General features: G+C 39.5%; 1 protein-coding gene across 1 annotated transcript in view; it reads right to left on the bottom strand.

The window, feature by feature from the left end:
* The window catches only part of ADAMTS5 (ADAM metallopeptidase with thrombospondin type 1 motif 5), a 40,825-nt gene that overhangs the window by 5,407 nt on the left and 13,158 nt on the right, over window positions 1-22,260 (bottom strand). The window contains exons 3-5 of the mRNA XM_059819631.1: window positions 8,170-8,337; window positions 1,786-2,069; window positions 356-539 (exon numbers count right to left, since the gene is read on the bottom strand). Of these exons, the coding sequence (XP_059675614.1) occupies window positions 356-539; window positions 1,786-2,069; window positions 8,170-8,337 (636 nt within the window). The remainder of the gene's footprint in view (window positions 1-355; window positions 540-1,785; window positions 2,070-8,169; window positions 8,338-22,260) is intronic.

Raw genomic sequence — 22,260 nt, 5'->3', positions numbered from 1 at the left:
TAAGTTACGTCACTTCACCTCTTTACTTAGAACTGGCCTTCAAATCCTTCAACTGTTTTAGCTTGGAAATCTTCCCATGACATAATAAGCATTAAAGGACTAAAGTTTGCATTACGGTTCATTTTCCAGGACTGAAATGTCTTTTCATTCAAGTGTCCTTTCTGTATGGCATCCGGGTGGGGATGGGGGAAGAATTACAGTATTGTATTAATGATGAATGTCTTGCCTTGGTAAATACATTCCGGAGAAACTACAATGGACCTTTGTTGTTTCCTTTCACAGTAGATGTTCAATATTTACTATATATGAACACAGACGCTGGAGCACGAAGGCACTTTGGCACAAAGGCACTTACCATTTGCTGGGCAGGGTGCGACGTTGCAGGAGCGGTAGATGGCCCTCTTGCCAGTGCAGTACCGGCCGTTGTTTCTAGGAGCTGGGTTGTTGCAGTGACGATAAGCAAACTGAACTCCTCCGCCACAGGTACGGGAGCACTGTCCCCAGGGTCCCCAGGACCCCCAGTTACCATGGCTTGAAGCCTGAAATATATATATGGAACAGCGGGAGGTAAGGATATCTTCCAAGTGTGAATAAAGGTGCTACATCTCAAAGACACTGCTAATGTGTTCCTCAATTGAAGGCGATTTCTTGGTCATTTTAATCAGGGATAACAGGTCTTAGGAGCCTTCTTTCTCCCAGCAGAGTTAATTTCTGTCTTTTATCTGCACATTGATGACATCTCATTTGGCACTGCGCATGCAAAGGCAATACTAGGCCTTGCTCTGCACAGCTGCGTTCAGCTTGTTTCATGGAAGACACCCATGCACTAGAAATAGCACCCATAGTCTCTTGTGCTGCTTTCTTATTTTTTGCTATTCCTACCAATAGGGCCCCTTAAACTAGCTCCAGGGGATTCGTCTCCCAGAATACGTTCATAAGGCTAATCTATGATTAATTAAATCCAATTATTGTGATGTGTAGGTATTGCTCTGAATTACTGGCAAGAGATGGAGTTGTCAGATAATAGTTTGCAACTCTGCTAAATTGGCTACCTAGAAAGAGTATTGCAACAGCATGTAGAAGTATATAATTCCATAAAAAGGGTGTTATAAGGGCTGTAGCTTGATTTGAATGACTCTTACAGTTTGCAAATACCTTCACAAAGCTCTACAAGTCCATACCTCTTCTGTGGGTATAACAGAATGGGCAGTGCTACTGTCTACCCAGTAAATTTAGAGGTATCTGAACTGTGCAGTTGACAGTTCTCATGAGCCTGGGGACTCTTCAGATGTATAAAGTTGACAAAGGGGACTCTGTCACTGGAGGTACAAACTTTTCTGCTCCAGAAATTATATTCTGAATGAACTTCATCCACCTTTCTCTTCACTACAGTTAGGGTCCTGGGGCCTTTCAGATGAGGGCTGTAAATTAAATTTACAGATTTAATTTACCTCGCAGTCCATTGCCAAGAAGTCAGGAAGCTAAGAATAGGTCCTTAACAATCTTTCTGTATGTCCTGAGACCTGACTTACTGAATGGGCAAATCCTCTACTCTGAAGGGATGCTCCCAGTTTTCTAGGAATGAAGGCTTTCATACTTCAAGAAGAAAACACGCTTCTTGAAACTCAGCATCATTTTTCCTATGTCCCTCACCAATAACACTCCAATTACATGCTAAAAAATAAGGCATCTGAATTCCATGAAGTCCCTGTCACTCCCACAAAAATCAGTGCCTTTGAGGATCATGCCTTCTAAAAGTCCCTATGGCCACAGCTGGTAACTTACTGAGTAGTATTTCTTCTTGGTTTTGTCAACACATTTTCCCTGGAGGCAGATCCTCCCTTTTCCACATGGTGTTCCCTCCACAGCAGGCAGCTTCTTGGTCAGACAAACCATCTGACCTTGGCGCACAACTGCACACCAGAGGCGAGAGCACACATCCATACCGGGACACACTGTGTATTCGGGTCCAAACGCCAGTTTGCACTGACGAATGGCATCGTAGGTTTGTCCCGGAAGCTCCTCGGGGCCCAGGATCTGCTTCCTTGGCTGGTCCAGCAAACAGTTACCTAAAAGAGCAAACCAACCTATTATTATTATTATTACTCATTTCCTAGTTTTCTCTGCAGTGCTGCAAATCTGTCATTCAAATTAGGTAGACCGACAATGACAGCGAACCTCACTCAAAGGATGCTGATGCGAACGGAAAGGCTCTCTGAGGTGTCATCAGGTTTTGGACAAGGTCATACTATTGCAACTGTGTTCTCACCCAGCAGTGCACCAGGTGTTGAGCTGCCTATTTCCCATTTGAGGATGTAAATGAGTTTTACTCAGGTCTCTTTGGCCTTTCATCCTGGTTTCCTTTATTTGAATTGACTCTGAACACATTCCACTCTATTTATGAGTTTGTGATTCAAAGAATGATCAAGACTCATGGCAAAGTAAGCAAAGCTGTCATTTGAATTTTGAGACAGGATGTCAGAAATGGTAAACCTTCTAAAGGGATGCCACAAAAATCACAAAAACCAGACTCATAGCCAATGAGGCACTTAAAAGATAAAAAGAAAAAACCCAACAGATCAAAGGAAAAATATAAGCTGCATATCAACACTAATGTTGGCAGTAAATCTGGACTGGGCTTTCCTTGCAAGGAACGGTACTTGGCTGCTTCTGGAATTAGTTTGAAGAAGGCTATCCATTTTATACAAAAATACATAAATAGCAGACAGAAAGAAAAAAACCAGCATAAACATAAAGAATTGAATATGTGTTTAGAGATATATTGCAGAGGTCAAGATTTGTCTGGTGCACTCTAAAAATGAGAATTCACATTTAGGTTCTAGAGGATCTACTGATAGATTTTTTTTACTATTGAAAAACTTAGTTGTTGACACACAAAACTATTCAGTGTAATGTCTTTTACACTTCATGAAAGGGATATGTGGTCTGGGCAAGCTTCACTTATCATTGGCCAAAATAATTTACCACAATTTACTTCACTTTGGAACCTACACCAGTGTTCTTCAGTTGGATCATGGGTGTAAAAAGGCTATCTATAAAATCCTCACTGTTTACACAAAAATGGAATAGAATTTCAAGCTATGGCAGTGAATTTAAACAAGCCAAATGCCCCATCTCTCAATGGCTTGTATTTTCCCTCCAGAACACACACTTAACTGCAGCTGTTCTTTTTTTCCTCTAAAGACTAAGGCCAATTAGCCAAATCAGCCAAAAATTCTTTCTGCATCATCACTTACTACCAAAAAACTCTCTGTCTTGTTAAACTTGTTCCATTTGTCCTTTGCTGACCCTGATTTACTCTAGCCTTATCTTTACTCTGGATTATGCTGACTTTTTTAATGAAGACAAGGTGTGCCAATGTTAACTGATGAGCTGAGTGCCATGAGATAAAGATAATTAAAAGTACCCTAGCATTCAAAGCCTGTTGTAGTGTAAAATATAACGTCACGGCAAAGAGTGAGGAAGCACAGACTTTTTTTCTGGGGTTTCCGAGAAGGACATCATTGGCAAAAGTTGCTGTCAAAAATGCACTCCATAAAAGCAAAGAACAGCGGAAGTCCTACTTCATGTACCTTGTGATGGGGGAGGAAGCTAGTACAGTGTTAGGGTGGTGATGGGAAGGCACTAGCATTTCAACATTTAGTGGTATACACCACTATTATATATATACGGCAGTGCTTATCAAACTCCCAAGTGCAACCATTACTCAGTATTTTAAAACACTGTAATAACACATAATTTCGCCATGACAGACACTGCTCCCCTTCACTGAGATCTATCATGACTGACATGGCCGGAAATATAAATTTAGAGAAAAAAGAAAAAAAAGTCACATCCTTGCATATACTTGATTTGTCAATCATTTTAGTTAACACCCATTTGAATATCTTTCACATGTGCATAACAAACAGGTTTCACAAGCTTACATAGCAAATATATCATTTTTCCCCTTCAGAATACAGGGGAATGAGATCCAAAGTTCTCCTTAACCAATACTGCTCTGAGGAAACACGTATAATGTCTATAAAGCCAGGTGTTGCAGCTGATCTTACATGATAAATTCAAAACTGAAGACAGGAAATACCCCTAAGGCTTCCCCACAGGAAAAAAAAAAGTAAATCTTTACATTTATAGATAGTAGCAGTGGTAATCCATGTTTAGACATGTTGCAATGAAGTGCAGGTGTTTTCACCACCAGCTGGTGCAACCTCCTACTTGTAATGGTCAGAAAAGACAGAGTTAAGAAGTTGGAGAATGGTTTGCCCTGGGCCCCCTGGTTGAGAGGGGCAGAGAGAGCTTCAATTCACATTACACTGCAACATACAGAGCATGTACATGCTGCTATTCCCATTTTTTGTCCTAAGTACCAAAGAACATCTGTGTGCCCTGGAATAGAGCAACATTGTTGTCTGATGACAGTGTTAATTAATCTCTCCTCAATGTTATGTGCAATGTATCTTGGGAAAAAAAGGCAGAATAAGATCTGTGCAGGAAGCAGATAACCAGGATATAAATGAATTAAAATAGAAATAGTCCTTGTTTCAGGTTGCACAGAGCACTGAGCACTCTGACAAACACAATAAATCGCAAGCAATCATACCACAGCTTAGTGGTTGGCATGACAATAAAGGCAATTAGTACTTTAGAAGAGGGTTGGCTAAAAGCAGATGGAAATAAATGTTACTGTCTTCTGGACACTAACTCAGTCTTTTCTTCCTAAACGTCAAACTGCTGTCTGGGGTCATCTCATGAATGTAAAACAAATGGTGATATCACAACAATGATGTTTATAGTTCTCGGAGTGGGCCGCAGGAGACAGGGAATCAGCACCTTGATCCTCCCCAGACCTCCTGGTTGACCTTAGACAAGACATTTATATTGGGATTTATTTAGCTGACTTTAACTGTATGTAATGCTGGTGTCTGCAATTCAGTCAGCTGTCAGATGTTTCACTACTCAGGCAAACAAGTTTACGGTGTAATTCAGCACCACTAATGCAACTCATGAGATCAGTCAAACCGTTGATGCCATTGATTAGACCCCTCTGCACTACGATGGGAACTTAAATACCCAGTTTAGGAGTAGCTACCTACACAGTAAATGCCCACATTTTATAAGATGAGTCTGCTTTCCAACATTGCTTTCCAAATTTAGAAAATAGGAACATCAGTACTTGATAAAGTGATGGTAAGGAATTAGAGTCAGGACTGTGATGTTTGCTGTTACAGCAGTATGGGGTGAACATGTAAATCTATATGGGAAACTTACTTAAAGCTTTGGTAAGACATTTACTGTTCTTTTGTAGTAGAATACTGCTCACAGATCCAAAAAACTTCTGGACTTCATTCACATTTCATTATGCTTAGCCATAAGAAGCAGCAGACGAAGCACTTAATTTATTTCCCCGCACCAATGCTGCCATGCCCTGTTTGTCACAAAGCACAATTCATAAGCTCATGCCCTCTCAGACCAAAAGCCCAGTGCAAACTGCTTATGCTGCCTATTAGAGAATGGAAGTGTCTCCTCTTGTTCAGTGTTTCCCACAAAAACTTCCTGTGACTATGCAAAACCCTCTCACAAACATCCTAAAAGAAAGCCTGGCATATGAATATCTCTATTCTTTCCTTGCAACTGCTATTTTGTGCCTTCCTCGTCTACATTATGCCTGGGGCACTGCTCAGAATTACACCTGAATGGTTAAGGTTTTTTTTCTCTGCCTAGCAGCACCTGAGAGAGATAGGATTTTCTTCTTTCTACAGGAAGATTGCAGGGGAGCACCTTCTTGAAAACAAAAAGGGAGGGAAAACACTGCAACTACGTGACAGTATATCTGCCCCAGCTAAGGAAAAAAATGAGCAAGCCAAAAAGCAGACATGCTTATTCTGAAGGAAACATGTAAATATGGCACGTTTGCCCTGTTTTAGTATCAGCCCAAAGCAGTCTGAAAGGCAGAGTCATGCTCTACTAGGATCCTGTGGCTTCTGATACACTCAGCATACATTACAAATGGGAATTATGGAGCTATGGATTCATTCACTGGCTGGAAGAAAATAAAACCAGAAGTTCCCTTCCTAAAATAAGGCATGTCCTTTCAGCACAATAATTTGAAGAAACTGCAATACTTAAATTGACTTCTATTTCTACTTCACAGATAGTGTTTGTGTTCGGTTAAGACAAATCATTGATTTAAGATAAATAACTGAAAAATTATAAACTTCAACAGAAAAGGAAGATGGTTACTTAGAAAAGGTCTCTGAAGGCCTGATCTATCAAGATCAGAGATTCCCTAAACATTGTATATTTGAAATCACACCAATTGCATCAGTAATAAAATTAATTCCCAGAGGACTATGGACCTCTATGACGAGAGGTTCAAATTTTCCGTGAATTATTTCATCACATCCATAACTCTTTGAGACTACATGCCTGAGTGATAACTACTCATAAGTATTAGAAAGGGCAATGTACCCTAACCTATCCGTTAACAGACTGACAGGTCGTAAGCCCTTTACATGCAGCAAAGAATAGATGACTTTGTGAAATGTGTCAGCAGTTGAGGACTGCTAAACTTCGTACACAGGAAAACAGCACTCATGCTGAACAAGGAGACCATAATGCAGCTCTGCAGGATCTGAAGCTCCTGCCTACTTTTACTGAAAAAAAATGACAGAGTTATATTCTTAGACCTGTAGGACTGATTGTTACAGCCCTTCCTTACTTTCACATTTGAGACTGGATCCAGCTCATGGATAAAGGTCCAAATTTCAAGCGTCCCCCCAGGTACAAACAAGCCAAAGGTGAGGTGGGTGGGAGACATGCTCCCTTTGCTTGCTTTATTGTCGGAGAAAGTGGCTAGCTGGATGCATAGTAAAGAGAAGAAGTCAGGTCACAACAAAAGGGAAAAAATGAGAACAACCTTTCTACTCGCCTGCAGCAGGAGAGGAACAGAAGAGGAAATGTAGTTCAGCTTTCCTTGCGCTCTCTAAGAGGTCATTCATGGATGGCAAGAGAGGTCCCTTTTTTTTCACCCCTGTGAACTGTACTGTACCTCAGTAACTGAACTCAAAAAGGAAAGTTCTCTTCATATGTGGAAACTAACTTGGTAATATTAAGTCAATGCCAGAGCAATATGGACCATAAAACAAGACAGTACAGATTAATGGATCTAATAAAATTGAGAGAAAAAATGAAGCCAATTCTCCAATAGAGGAAAACAGGAGGAAATATTTCAGAGAGCACTGAAATTAGCCGACAAAATTATTTAAAAGCAAAAAACCCTTTACATTCAGCAGACATTCCATACTTTTTATCCATCAGCATTTCGGTTACCATAACAACTTGATCCACTCACTCAATTATGTCATTTTTATCTCAGCATTTTGGAATTTGAATGGTTTGTTTAAGAACTGCAGTTGCTTTGGGAGCACAATGAAGACCTTAAAATTCATTAAAGAGCGAAGACTATGCTTTTTTATTACTACTTTTGGAAAAAGAAAGTTTTGCACTTATTCTCCAAAGGATAAATGACATATTTAACAAATATTAGTTACACGACTTGGAAGGTAAGCTCCTGGGGCCAAAGTAATCTTTTATCATATACAGCTCAGAGCAGTCTTAATTCTTGCTTAAAGTCTCTCTACATAAACATAATAAATACAATGGCATTATAAATGTAATAAATATAATGGCATTATAAACATAATAAATTTCATTAATGGTAACAAGAACACATACACTCTGCTCATAGCTGTAGTCTAACACTACGTAGACCATATCACCCATTTTCATTTCTGTGAGGAAAATGCCATTTCCTTGTGTCCTCTGTTTAAAGTACTCTTTGAGCTCATATCTGTGGCATTTGTGAAGACAAGACTAATTTCATGCTTTTAAAAACCCCCTCCATGTTCCAAACCAAATTATTGCCAACACACACTCCATCATCTCTTTCTTTTCTCTTGCATTTGAGCCATGCAAAGGGAGGGTGAGACTCTGCCAGCCTTTTAGACCTTTGCCTTGTTTTGCAAGCACTTCCAAGATAGTCCTGAAGATGAGCAAGGACTGAACAAGCTGGTATAAGAAGTTCTTATTAAAAAAATAGATCATGGTAAAAACTAACATGTAGCTGACACAAAGTGTGATAATACATACCATGGCCATCATCGAAAAATTCTGTAATAGTTGCTGAAGTGCATTTGGACCAGGGTTTTGAAGCATCGATGCTAGTCAGAATGGAGGACATCAGGCGCTTATCTTCCATGGAGCCAAAATTCTCCTCACAAAATTTGGAGTCATCATGGGAAAGCCCAAGCAAGTGCCCTATAGAAATGAAACAAATAAATAAAATTATATGACTATCCATAACAGAGTTTACCAGCTGGAACTCACAGTCAAGGTAAAATGAATTGTATGATTCATTCTCAAATTTTGAACAGCAGCCCAAAGCAGGCCACTTGAAACGTGGTATCTCTGCCTGAAGACAAAAAAGCTGTGACAGTTTACACCATTACATGTAGCAAGGAAATAATGCCATCAGCCGACATGTCATCAAACTGTGCTAATTGAAACCTGATGAAGACTAAATTCAACTGTAGTCATTTGTATTAGCCAACAATTTAGTTCTTACTGTTTTTGCAAATGATCTTCAACAAGAAAGACTAATACTTCACTCTGTAAAGATGTTCTGCAACTGTCTAGGAAGGTGCTACAATATCTTTCTAAATGGACAAAAATGCTAGTATTTATGAAGCAACTAAACAAACTGTATGTAAATTCTTAAAGTGCACTCCTTGATGAAGTGTGAGTACCCTCTACAATACATCAGACAATCTGAATAATGTTTTCAAATAGTCTGTTCCATGTAGAGAGTTTCGTTTTGTAGGAGAGTGCTTTTTAGTATTGGTTTGGTTAGGGTTTTAGTTTTGCTGGGTTTTATTTTTAAATGTATATGGTATTGGATATTTATACTCCAGAACACAAAACAATGTGCATACAAAGCAGAACATGATAGAACTTGGAAAAATCCTTCATGTCCAGGGGATTTCAGTCTAGTGCTGTATGAGTTCTTATAAGTGCGACAGCAATCTTTTCTGTAGATCAGTGATGCCCATCTTCTCTAGTCTCTGGGCAACAATAATAGATTGCAGGCAACACACTTTGTTCCCTCGGTAAACATCAGCTTTAACTTTAATTTCCATACCCACACAGGATTATTTCACAGCCAACTTACTATCCAAGAGGTAGAAGACTGAATGGGAACCAAAGCTGCAGGGACCTCAAGCCTGAACTTAACACTCACAGTCTTCAACCTAGGCCAGGAGATGATTAATCAGACATCCAGGGCTAGACCAAGAGTGCTTTAATAATACGGACAAAGATGACCCATCAAAGCTACTGCAGAGAAATAAACCTGATGCCCTCAAATAGCAGCTGGAGAGACAGACTATATTATTCTGCAGTAACTAAAAGCCTTCTACGTACCATCGGCCTAATGTTTTGGTGTACCTGCTGTAGACTAGCTGTAAGGTGACACAAGTAGGGACACTGACGGCAGGATATCATATTCTGATATCCATAGTAATAGGCATGACAATAGTAATAACAATAATAAGACCTACAATACTGGCTGGACAAGAAGAAAATCAGCAAATTTTACCTATTTGCCTTATATAAACTTGCTGTTATGTAGTTTTCATCTGCTTTGGGGGATGCACTCGCTGCCGAGCTGTATCTGAGATTAGGAAAGTAGCTAGCTGACCAGAAGCCTTTGTTAAGGCTGCAGGAGGTCAGAAATTAGGGTTTCTGTCCTGTGAGAGAAGCCAAGGTATCATCTGGCAGCCTTACTCACATGCTGGGTTCCCGACCTAAGGATGAAGCTACAGGAAAAATGACAAGAGGACCTTGATCTATCACTTCTAGTTGTACCAGTGATCACTGAGAACAGCCAGTCTGTCTTCTACACCTACTGAATTCCCACTGGAGGGGACGTAGGAAGGAAAATGAAGAGGGCTTTTCTCTTTTTTTCTCTCTTTCCCTGATGTGCACACGTTTACCAACATCATTCAAATACAGCTACTATTTGAATAAAAGGTGCTGTAGTATTATAAATGCTAGTAAGAATTTATTGAAGGAACCTGGGTTAACAGTGATGAGAGTTAATACTTCTTTCCCTGTTACTACTGTTGCTAATTGCTATTGCAATGCTGTATCACAAGTACATTGCTGCAAAAACATAATGAATCAAACTTGCATCCTGAAGGCATGTCTAATTACCGTTGTGTTTTATATGCAAGATTTGTGCTTATTTTTTTCTGACAGGTAAAACCACTTTCCTTTGGCAATACTTGTTATATACGGGCCAGATAATGCTACTTTTATTCTGCGCTGAGACACAACTGAGTATCAGTAGGTACATGTCAAGTTTCAATCTGATATAGTGTAATATCAACATTGCTCAAGAGATGACAACATCTTTGTTTTATTTAAGCCAAATGCTGGTGTTGTGCAAAGTAATTCACTAGTAAGATTATGATTTCAAGCAGACACATTTCTCTGACAGAGTAACCAAATAATCAGTGCATCCCTTCCAATCTATAGAGCAAATTCTGTGGAAGTGTCACAGGCTAAGCGTTCAATGAATTAGCAGCTACTGTGCCAATGAGGACTACCTCTGCCTTTGCCGAAGTCCTAGACACTGACAATGAGCGTCTTCAGTAATCGCAAAGATGATGTTATTTTTGGCTGCCGTTCTATACAATGTTATCTCTATGCTTGTATCCGTGCTAATGCACTGAAGGGCAGCAGGTCACACCTCATGTCTGAGAACTACGAGCAGAGCTGACAGGTTAATGAACCTCAACACATGCCTAGCAGTAATATAACTAGAACCATCTTCTGCTGACATTCAATAACTCCTTGTAGCAAGTTTCACCAGTGTTCTGCTAACTTAATCGAACATTTACTAGAGAGGGCTTTAGCCCCATCCCCTGGCTGTTGTTGACGTACCCCTCAATACACAGCACAGCTCTCCATTTAAATCAGGACTGCACACACACTGCTTTGCAGAGCTGTTCAGGAGTTTCAGCCAGTTTCTTGTACTTTACTTGAATCTGTGCACTTGAATATGCATATACTACCTATCGATTATACAGAAATATTTGCAAAAAAATAGCGCAGCAATCATGAAAACACTGTGCTGGTTGACCTAAGTCTCACTACAGCCACCTTCTCTGAGACAACTTGTATGCTTAAAGGTTGCAGGAACAATGCTTTTGTATTTAATGTCCCATGAATGGTCACACTTTTAACACTGCAAGAAATTACTTCACTGCAGCATGCTTGTGAAATAAGGTAATGAGGTTCTGTCAGTGGAACAGGAGTTTCATTTCTAAGGTACTAAATAGCTCTAGGTGAATAACAAAAGCTGGAGGATTGTCAAAAAGTTTGGCTGAATAACATCACAGGGCACACGATGCATGCTCAGTGAAGGATATTAATAATAATTGGGTGCAAACTAGCAATTTGAGAACTTAATTCTTCAGAGTGCTCAACATTTTATAGCACCATTCAGAACTACCCAGAACTCTGTGATGTGAAGGATTCAGTCTTGAAGGGCAGAATTCAAGTTTCTTAACCTTATCACCCTCTGATACCGCTCTGCAACGCTCCACCCATTTAAGATATAACTTTGCTCTCTGTATTAATTCCTTTCTTGCATAACAGTACTTCACCTTTTGTGACTTTGGTCATCTTACATGACAGACATCCCACATGAGCACATCATAAATGACTTAATACAGTGCAGATATGCACAGGCCCTGTTAATGCTGATGCTTTTGAATCTACAACTTGGACATCTCCGAGTTTCTCTGCTACATATAACATTCTTTTAACATAGTTTTTGTGTAAATTCCTCCTTGCACCAACTTCATCAGCCCTGGCTTCGGAAAGACCTCTTTGTCTTTCCTACATGTGTTTTTCAGCCCCGGCTCCTCCCACGGTGCGATTTGTAAGCAATCTCAGCTTAGACTACCTACTGTCAGAGTAATGTGGTCACACCACATTAAACTGTGGAAATCCTACAGCTGAGCAATGCGAATGCTCCTGAAGCAAGCCAGGGAGTATACTGTGCTTTAGCTTGCTCCTGGTTTCCCTGCCTAAAGAGGGTATAGTTCTTCCCTTTTCCCTCTTCCCTCTCTACTCTGAGAGATGCACTGACTCCGAGGAGAATGTAATCGCTGAGCTGTGGATTGAAGTTGTCCTTCTTCCTTTCTTTTTTCCACCTCCATAGATACATAAAATGAATACTCCTCCATAGATACATAAAATGAATATCCTTCAGATATGGGAAAGCTAGCAGCGAAATCTCAAGCTCTTCACTTTGAGCAGAGAGACTGCAAATTTTTCCATAAAATGATTGCAAATTAGTCTCCCTCTCAGAAATGGCTGGACAGTCTCTGTGGAGAAGTTCAGAGTAAATAAATAAAATGAAATGCTTGTCAGGCGACTATTCAGCACAGAACATTTCATCCCAAATACTTTGGCAAAAGCACAGGAAACTGAAACAGGGTCATCTTCTGGAAAGTGTCAAGCTACTGGCTTCACCTTTAATTAGAGAGCAGCATAACTTCTATACTTTACAGTGATAAATGGGGTAAACAGAGGACATACCTCATTAACAGTGTCTACTTTGTCATATTAAATAAGGCCATTGTTCTAATGCATGATGTGAACTAAGTCACTCACTTGGCAGATTTCGGCTTTTTGAGGAGAAACTTCCCAAGGTATTTGTGAATCTCTCTTGTTATTTTTAAATTTTTCAAAAATAATTTTAAAAAATCATCACAAGGAAAGCAGTACTAAGTAGCGAATAGTTTCCAAAATATATAATTCTGATTGTCAGTATTTGAGCTTCTAAATTAACCACCAGTGACACTAGTGAGGCTAGTATCTGTTCACATTAAATACATGGATTCTATCTGTCCATACTGATTTGCCAGTTAACTTCATATGTATGCTTACAAACACTGTGAATGCAACTTTCAAAGAATTTTATGGAACTAAAATTCCTAATACGTATCACAACCTAAATCTCTCTCCATCCTAGCTTTGGCTTTTAAGGCATTCTGACCAGGCTTAAAACAGTAAAATAAATGACAAACTTCCAAGGACTCTTAAAACTGTTTTTGCCTTCCATTAAAAATAATCAAAATTCAAAATACCACAGTGATCTGTAATCTCTAAATACTGTCTAGCTAATGTATGCTCTTTTTAGCACACAAATGGGAACAACAAAGTACTTTTACACCTGCACGCTTTGCCCTTTTGCATCCAAGAACTAAAGAAAGGACCTTTCTCTTCCTATGTGAAAAGTCTCCCCCCCACACACCCCCCTCACATGCATGAACATGCTGGTATTTACCACATACTGCTCAGGACATTAGGGTGCTTTCTGGAATTTACTGGTGAGGTGCTTCCTTTCATAAGAACCAATGTGAGAAAGTGACAGGTGATCCTTCAAGTGATCCTGTATGTAAGCATAATTCCAGCAAAAGCTTTGAGCAAAAGCAAAGGCTTAACGAACACAAATCTTATAATGAAGGCTTTTAGAAACTATGCCAATTTTAGCACCACAACATTTTGTACTACTATGAACTTCAAACCAGGCTATTGAAAAAAGAAAAAAAAAGGCTCCCAGCAGCTGTGCAAAATGATGACTGATTGAGAATGGCTTAGTAGATCATCTGATGTTTTCTACTTAATGAAGCATCTTACTGGTGTTGACAGTTCCCACTGAGTGAAAATGACATAATGTAATTTTACCAGCAGGATGGTGTTTAGCTAAGTTATGCTGTAGGAATGCAAAAAATGGTAAAAGAAACAGATGGTGAGGAGGCAGGGTTTACCCTCGTGCAAGTGAAGAGGAGCTAGCCTTCCTGTAAATTGGTTCCTTCCCAAACAGCAAAAAGACCAACCAGCTAAATGGACTGACAGCCTTTCTACACAGCCTTCCTTCTCCCCTTGAGGTGAGAGAAGGTGTGACTACAACAGTAAACTGTTGAAAGTAGCATGGAAGCAACCTGAAGACTTTGAACCCTAATGTATTTCGGAATGTCATCTGCAAGCAGTCATCAGCCCCTGGATCCCAGTTCACCTACACTGTGTGCATTCTTGATAGTGGACCTGGCACTGCACAAACTTCCCTACCCCAACAACTACTGAAAGCCAACACCCGTTACAGCCCAACAGGAAATAATAACCCCAATATGTTCAAAAAGAATTCCTACACCTTGTAGGAATGGGGTGTATATTCCTAATATAAGGTGGGAATACTCCAAAGCAATTACGACAAGTCAGCTAAAACTTACATCCTCTCTAAATATCAGGACACAAAGAGCTCTGCAGGTAAATCAGGAGCACATCAGAGCTATGTTGGATGTGTGGTGAAGCACACCACGCTGTAGCTATTTTCTTCCCAGGAGTGCTGGGAAGTAAAATGGAAGTTTGGGTATTTCTGAATTTTCTTAAAATATGTTGCCAGACTATCTGTAGAGTTTCTCTGAGTGAACAGCATGCTCTAATTACGCTAATCTCATTTATTTTCCATTGGTATCTCAAGCATAGGAATAAAGAAAAGAAAAAGCGGCCCCTGTGTACAGCAAGTAAAACCCAGCTTCTGCTAAAACACAAATTGTGGTGGCTCTTCTGGAAAGAAAACCAACAACCTTGTTTATGGACATACACAGATCTCTAGTGCTTGAACTGAACAGCATGTCAAAGTACAGCTCTTGCACTGAATTTGACCACAGGACACATGCAAAGTGACACAGCATGCTAAAAATGCTGCAGGCATTGTAATTTGTTTTCTTAGAAAAGCTCAGCTCCGATGAAGCATGTGTTTTTCAGTGAGGTCATGCCTGTCACCTAATTTTCAGTGGGGATGACTGGGGTACAAAAGAAGGTCAAGTGATTTGCCCAGGGTTACCCAGTGAGTCACTGGCTCTCACGGGATGAGGATTCAGGAAGCTCCTGGCTCAACATTCCTTGGTCTAATCACCAGCCCATTCCTTCTGCAGGAGCCTCTCGCTCTCTCCTTTGCTAAACAAAGATTGCATGTGGTAACTCTTTTAAATCAAAACCGTTTCTTTCTGAGTGTGCTGTTTTTCTAACTTGTTCGAGTACTTGACTCCTCGTTAACTGCGTACTGATATCACTCAGAAATCCTCTTTAAGTCATGGGAATTTTGCATAAAAAATGATGGATCTAAGCAATAACGATTAATAAAGTTGGGTTTTTTTATAAAACAGAAGAGTTTTGAATTACACAAGCTTACAAAAACATGCATAGAATATAAAACTGGCTATTCCTCTTTCTTCATACTTGAACTTTCCTTTCAATTTTCTTTTCTTTGACTGCTATCCATCACTTACGAAAGAAAAAAGAAAAAAAAAAATCACTCTCTCTTTTAAATCTCCAGCCCCGAGGCAGTTTTTAATATTTCTGGCTTAAAAGAGTTCTTCAGACTGAATGAAACAATAGTCTGAAGTGCAGCTTCTTTTTAGGAGCAGACATTTAAAAAAGTCACAATCAGACATTCATACACCAGTCCTGCAGACTTTACACAAAACAAACTTCTGCTGAAACAGCTTGTTATAACAGACTTCTGTGGGAGATCACAGATACATCACCCCCATCAGGCAGACAATTTGAAGGCAACATTATGTCCAGGCAATGCAGACTAGGCAATCAGAAACCACCATGTCCATATATACTCAAATCATCATTAAAAAGATGTGGTCTTGGAGGTCCACGCTACATCTGCTATGCTAACTAATGGGGCATGTAAAAGATAAATATTAATTTTAATGAAAAAGTGGGAGATGGTGACACCCATTTCACATCTGTCCAACTCAGAGTAACTCGCAAAGAATATAATTCATGGTAGTTCATGGTAAATGAATAAACTCTGGGAGAGTAGATAGTGCAAGAATGTAAAAATTGCATTGCCTGCTGCCTGTTTTATTGGGTAATTCTGCCTTCCCCTCTGTACTAGAAGTACTTTCTGCACAAAAACTACATGATCGTATTGGTAATATTTACCTGCCAAGGAGGAAACTAATCCCTACTTTCCCCTGCAGTCTGGAAGACTGAGGGTTCAGGCACACACAGCTGAAGTGGACGACTTTTAGAATCACAGAATCATAGAATCATTTAGGTTGGAAAAGACCCTAAGATCACTGAGTCCAACTGTAAACCTAACACCGTCAAGTTCACCACTAAACCATGTCCCTAAAATAATTCTTGATAATTACTGTTCTGAAATATTAGGCAAAACACAGTTTCATTCTCAATTCCCTTATAGTTGCAGAGATACTGGTATTTCACTCTATATATTTGGCTTTAAGTTATAGTGTTTCAGGATCTGTAGCAGCTTTTCAAAGCATAGTGCTTGTTTAATCTAATTCTTCATGAGGTTACATGTACACAAAGATCAGCACAACTCCAGAAAACCTCTGAAAACTCGGGCAATGTTAGTGCTGTGTCCGAGTTACTTCCTGAAGTCTCTGGTTGAGAACTTGGCCCCCCATCTCCTCACTGCTCTATCAGAATCGCTTCACAGACATTAAGAAGGCAAAGATCCCCAATCTACTCAGCCTTAAAAGTACATGGCAGATAAAGAAAAGCTCAAGCATGTTCAGAACCTGAGGATTCAGTTTTTCTACATCATATCAATTTCCCCCTTCCATGCGGGACATGGTTTAGTGGGCATGGTGGTGTTGGGATGATGGTTGGACTTGATGATCTTACAGGTCTTTCCAACCTTTGTGATTCTGTGATCTCTCCACTTTTCCATACAAACTGCCTCAGCTTCACTAAAAAAGGTTTGTTGTAAGCACCACGTGTGCTGCAGGTAGAACAATTATGTATTACATACAACATTATAAATTAATCAAAATATTGTTGGGCAAGCCAAGAATTTTTACCCAAAATTTTAACCAGCAACCTTTTGTACACCTGATGTTTGTTTTTTGAAGCATCAGTTAAATTTTCTGCCCCACCCTTCACCTCTTGGGAAGGCTTAGCTTTGACGACCCATCTTTTCTCTTAACCAAAGGGTATATGTTCAGGAGGGCTTAATTCAAGAGCTTTTGCAAGCAGAAGTTTAGATAGAACTTTGAAAAAAGTTCAAAGAGAAGCCATCAAGCAATTTTCCTGATGTATGTCATCAGAGAAGACTTGGATGAGTGTACTCTCTCTCTCTTTTTTGTTTTTTTAGGAAAGCAAATCTGCCTAATTACGATTACCTGGATATTTGCCTAAACTTCGTCTGTCATGAAAGAAACATAATACGAGAGCCAGACAACCGTCACCATTTTTTCATGTGCCTATGAAATTCTGTGCCCTTGGCAATGTATCCCCCTTGAAATGAAAGGCTACAAAAGATTTGTACCTGTCAAGTCTGAAGCTTGTCTTTATCTGCTTTATCTTGACAGCCTTGAAATCAAAGGGCTACATGTTCAGCAGTGGAAAAGAAAAGATGACTGTATTTAGTTACTTCTGAGTGTATACAAAATGAGCACATGTGGTAAAATATGGAATGAGAGTATTTTTTGACTCTTCTATGGACATCAAAAGCAAGACTACCATTTAAATATGATACACATGGTTCTTGGTTGCAGTTTTCTCTGAATAAGGGTCAGAATCATACCGTTTGCTATAAAGGTTACATAGGTTAGACACGGTAGACATAGCCCTCTTTCTACAGAGGCCTACAATTCAAATATTCCGGCTCAGGCTCTGAATAAATACTTGCAATCCACTCAGAATTCAGCAAAATGGTATTTTGATGTGTTTCAGTGAACCACCTGAGTAGGGACCCCAGGAGGGACCCTCACTTCTCAAATGGCTTCTTTGCATTAAATTATTCTCTCTAATAAAGCACTACACTTTGCTGACAGCGCTTGCAATAGTTTTGTCCTCAGTGGTGGCAGATGCCACAGAATGACGGCATGCTGAAAAAGATTTGGTATTAAACATGTTATTTTCTAGTGTTAGTTTCTGTACAGTTCCTTGATTTTAGGTGTTACACAGTATAGCTGTGGAGGAAGTTGTGGTAACTTCACATAACCATAGAAAATGAGGCTGAGAGGAGACCTTGAAAAGCCATCTTGTGCATCCCTCCGCCCTAAGGTAGGATCAGCGTCCCCAAAGCCGCAGCTGTTTTAGCCAGCCGGCTCCTGTGAACCTACAGTAACGGAGATTTCACAGCCTCCCCAAGCAATTCATTCCTGCCCTTAACTGTCCTTCTGGTTAGACGATTTTGGCTAATGCTTAAAGTAAATCTCCCTTGCTGCAATTTAAGGCCATTACCCCTTGCGCTGTCCCAGGTGGACATGGAGAATGATTTATCACGTAAATTTTCGCAACAATTTTTTTAATGTATTTGAAGACTGCTTTTATGCCCCTCTTTGGCCTTCCCTTCTCTGAAGTCACATGTAAAAGATAAAAGATAATGAACAGAGGTTTAATTAGTTCCATGTAGCAATTTTAAAGCTATATATTCTAAAAATAAAATACTTGGAAAGAACATCAGTAAACCATATTACTCAGGAGGATAGAAGGAGTAATAGCATGCCAGCATGCTTGCATAACAGAGAAATAGGAACTTTGCAAAAGGTCAAATGAACATTACCACTGAGCACAAAGGCAGCGCTTTCTCTGTATCTCCTCTTCAAAAAAAAAAGAAAAAAGAAAAGTTCCTCAAGATTGATGGAAATAATAAAGATACATATAATTTAAGTTATTAGACCCATATACCTCTCACTGAACTAAACTGGAGCTTTGCCTGCTTAAAGACTGCAGGAAGGATGGTTTTGTATTTAAGGACTAGATCGAAACTCAAGAGACAAGTTTAATCCTTGGCTTTCCTTGAGACTTCCTTTGTGATTTTGGGAAATTACATATTGATAAAACGAGCAGTAGCTCCACTTATTTTCTCTTGAACTCTTCTAATTTTTGTTTTTGTAGATGACAAACCCTTTAAGATGGTGGGCTGTCTGTACTGAAGCATGCGGGACTCCAGCATAGGAAGAGTCAAAGTCAGCAGAAACTTCTGACCATGACTGCATCACAAAATGCAACACCAGGCTACTAAACAAGGAATTGTTATATATTGGATATATCCCGTTGCAAGAGGTGTTAAATGTGACTTTAAATTGATTGACTGTGTCTGTTGGTGGTGTTGGATCATGCTTATCTTCACAGGATGCAAAGGTTGGCTTATAGTTCAATGCTGTAAAAGCAACAAATCTCCAACCCAAAAGTCCAGAGTATTAGAGTGAGAATCTACTTATTTTTGTTTCCTGGTGGTTATTTTAATAAGGTATATATGGAGAAGCACTATGCTAGTGCTGGCCTATGAAAAATATTAAATAAATGTTGAGATTATGAGCAATCATAGGTTCTTTAGCGCCTTTCTCCAGGTGTCTCTGTGAAGCAGAGAAAGTGCATGAAATAAGGAAACATCTTTTTTTACAGACAATAGGTTGATGATAATGAAGACTTGGAGAATGTCTACATACTGGGCCTAAGCTAGCTCAGATATCCCTGCAAAGCTATGGAGGCACAGCTGAAGGAGTTGCTTAAAGTCAAAAAAGACATCTATATGCCACAACATGCAGCTGAACTGATGATTTCAGGCAAGAATCCAGAAGACTATTTTTGTGACAGCAAAGCTACTGCTGTCCAAACTGATAGCAGCATGTCCCCTGCTAGAAAATAACCATATATGGATTTACCATTAGTGGCTGGATGTCTTGACAGGCTATGATTTATTCTGAAGAGAAACTGGATTACCATGTTCAAAGTTACAAGGTTTCCTCCTGGTTTTTGTTGCATTATCCTCATTTTCTGCATTTGACATTGGAGACAAATTATTCCTGATTTTCCTACATACAAGTCAGGAAAGATTCAGGTCCTACATCATCAATCTTTATATATGGATCTCCACCTCTTAATTGTCAGCTAATTAGTTGTACTAAGAATTTGACTGCATCTATTTCTTTCTGTGCTCTCATTTACAGCTCTTTGGAGATTTTGCCTGTTACTGCTGCTCATTCGTACTCTTCCCCTCAAAAACCACTGGTCAAAATCCATCTATTTTACCTGAAAGAAATAAAATAAACATCTAACACATAATGTAGTAGAAACCCTGGCAACAGAAGCGGCAGGCTTTATTCTGTAGCAGGCTGCTTTTTGGCTTCCTATGCACGTATCCAAACTGAGCCCCGGGGCTGTGCATCGTCCTGTTTGGTTGAGCTGCAGTTCCATTTACTTTGGTTGCCTTCTAGAGAAAGAATCTGATCCTCAAGAATGCTCTTGGATCCTTCAGAGAGGAAACAAGAGCATTCAGATCCCCTTGGAAGACAAAGTGAGGACACACAGCTGTTCTCCGGATCAAGTCCATGTTAATGATGCTGCATCTGTGACGTATGCACACGCAGCAGGGTTATTTAAAAAACTGCAGACAGTGACTCTGATTCACTTAGCGGCTCACCTTGCTCTTCCTACAACAGAAAGGAGCAGCTTAGGCTTAGAGCCCTTAGCATCCCCTCTGTCTTGCAGGGCATCTCCTGTGTTGCCAGGTGAATTCCACCTAGTAACTAAGCCACTGTAAAATTAAAACTATACCCTACCCACAGGACAAGGGGAACTTTAAGACTTCTGAATTGTAGGAAGAAATCTGGTCTCCAAATAAAATAAAGCAAGGCTTTCCCCAAAGTGCTTAACTAAAGGGTATCCATGCCACATTTTTATTTTTCATCCTTTTTTGACCTTTAATTTAATGTAAGTACTTCAGCAATTTTAGCTATGTTTTCTTCTCAACTTCTCCCACTTCAGGCCACACACACAAAAATCATTCTGTGATTTGACACCCCTCCTTTCTTAAATCTTATGGTAAGGAGAAAAAAAAAGGGATGTTATTTTAAACAACCTCAAACTAGAGTTTTTTTGTCCATTAGGGTACTTATTTATTCGTTTCAATTCATGCCTTTTTTACATTGAAAATTATAGCTTTTACAGATTCCCGTAAACGTCTATGTATGAAAATGGCTCTTTTTCAAAAATGTGCTTCTAAATCACTAAAAATAATTCACTTTTGTTTACATTTTCTTTGTGTGGAATTCAAGGTAATAATATGTATATTAACTGTTCATCCCTATCTTTATTGATCTGTGTCCTTTCATTTTTAATCTATTTAAACATGTATTTATTGCTGAAAAATGGTGATCGAGACACATTACTCACCTCTTCACACACCAGATATATCAACACCGGCATCACAAGAAAGTCCCTCATCCAAACTCACCAATGCCCACTAATCTTCAGCAGTAAGCATCATTTCTGGATGCAAGAAGATACAAGCAGTCCCTCTAGCAGACTGGCCTTTGAGTGATAGGCTAAGCTTGCCAGTCTATCTACTTGTCCCAGTTATTGCTGTACTTGTCTCCAAATGCTCTGAATTAGTGATTTCAGAGGGCTTTTTCTTTTATAATTATATTCTTGCTTATTAAAATAAAATTTCTGTTCTGGGGACTGATTCTGCCACAACATTTTATGTTTTTGTGCAACCCATGATCCCTCTCCAGCCACAACTGATTTCATTTCTTTGTAGCACCAGAAGAGCAGTAGGGTTAGGTTCACTGATCGTTGAAGGGTCAGGTCACTGACATGCCAGCTGCTTTTTCATACTTTGTGACCTCCGGTTGCTGAGCCAGATGTATATCTAAGGCACACAACTCTTGGGCTCTACCTGCTAGCTACTTGAAAATTGAACTACTGCAATGATACTCCCAAAGCAAACTTTACTTTGGTTTGGCATGAGGTACAAGGCAATTCAGAAATTGGCTCTCTCTGAAAGTTCTCCTTTCCTTGTTATTTCCTTCCAAGAATGGTAAAAAAAAAAAAAAAAAAGACTGTTCACCGCTTTTAAATTGCTGTTCATTCACCAAAACGAATAGCCCTCATACCAAATGTATTCCCAGTGAACACAGCTCGCAAAACATTAGTAAATTAAAAATAATTAAGATGGCAGCAGTCTCTCTGAAGGAATATATCATGACAGATGTAATATCCCAGAATACAAACTTTCTTCAGTCACTAATTCTATCTTAAATCCTTCTGAAGGGTACATGTAAGCCTCTTACATTAAATTGCTGTCCACTAAGGTGGAAGCTGAAACAA

Source organism: Gavia stellata, chromosome 1 (assembly GCF_030936135.1).
Source record: "Gavia stellata isolate bGavSte3 chromosome 1, bGavSte3.hap2, whole genome shotgun sequence".
NCBI classification, from domain to species: Eukaryota; Metazoa; Chordata; class Aves; order Gaviiformes; family Gaviidae; genus Gavia; species Gavia stellata.
Note: the sequence above shows the minus strand (reverse complement) of the source record. Positions and strands in the feature narration are given on the sequence as shown.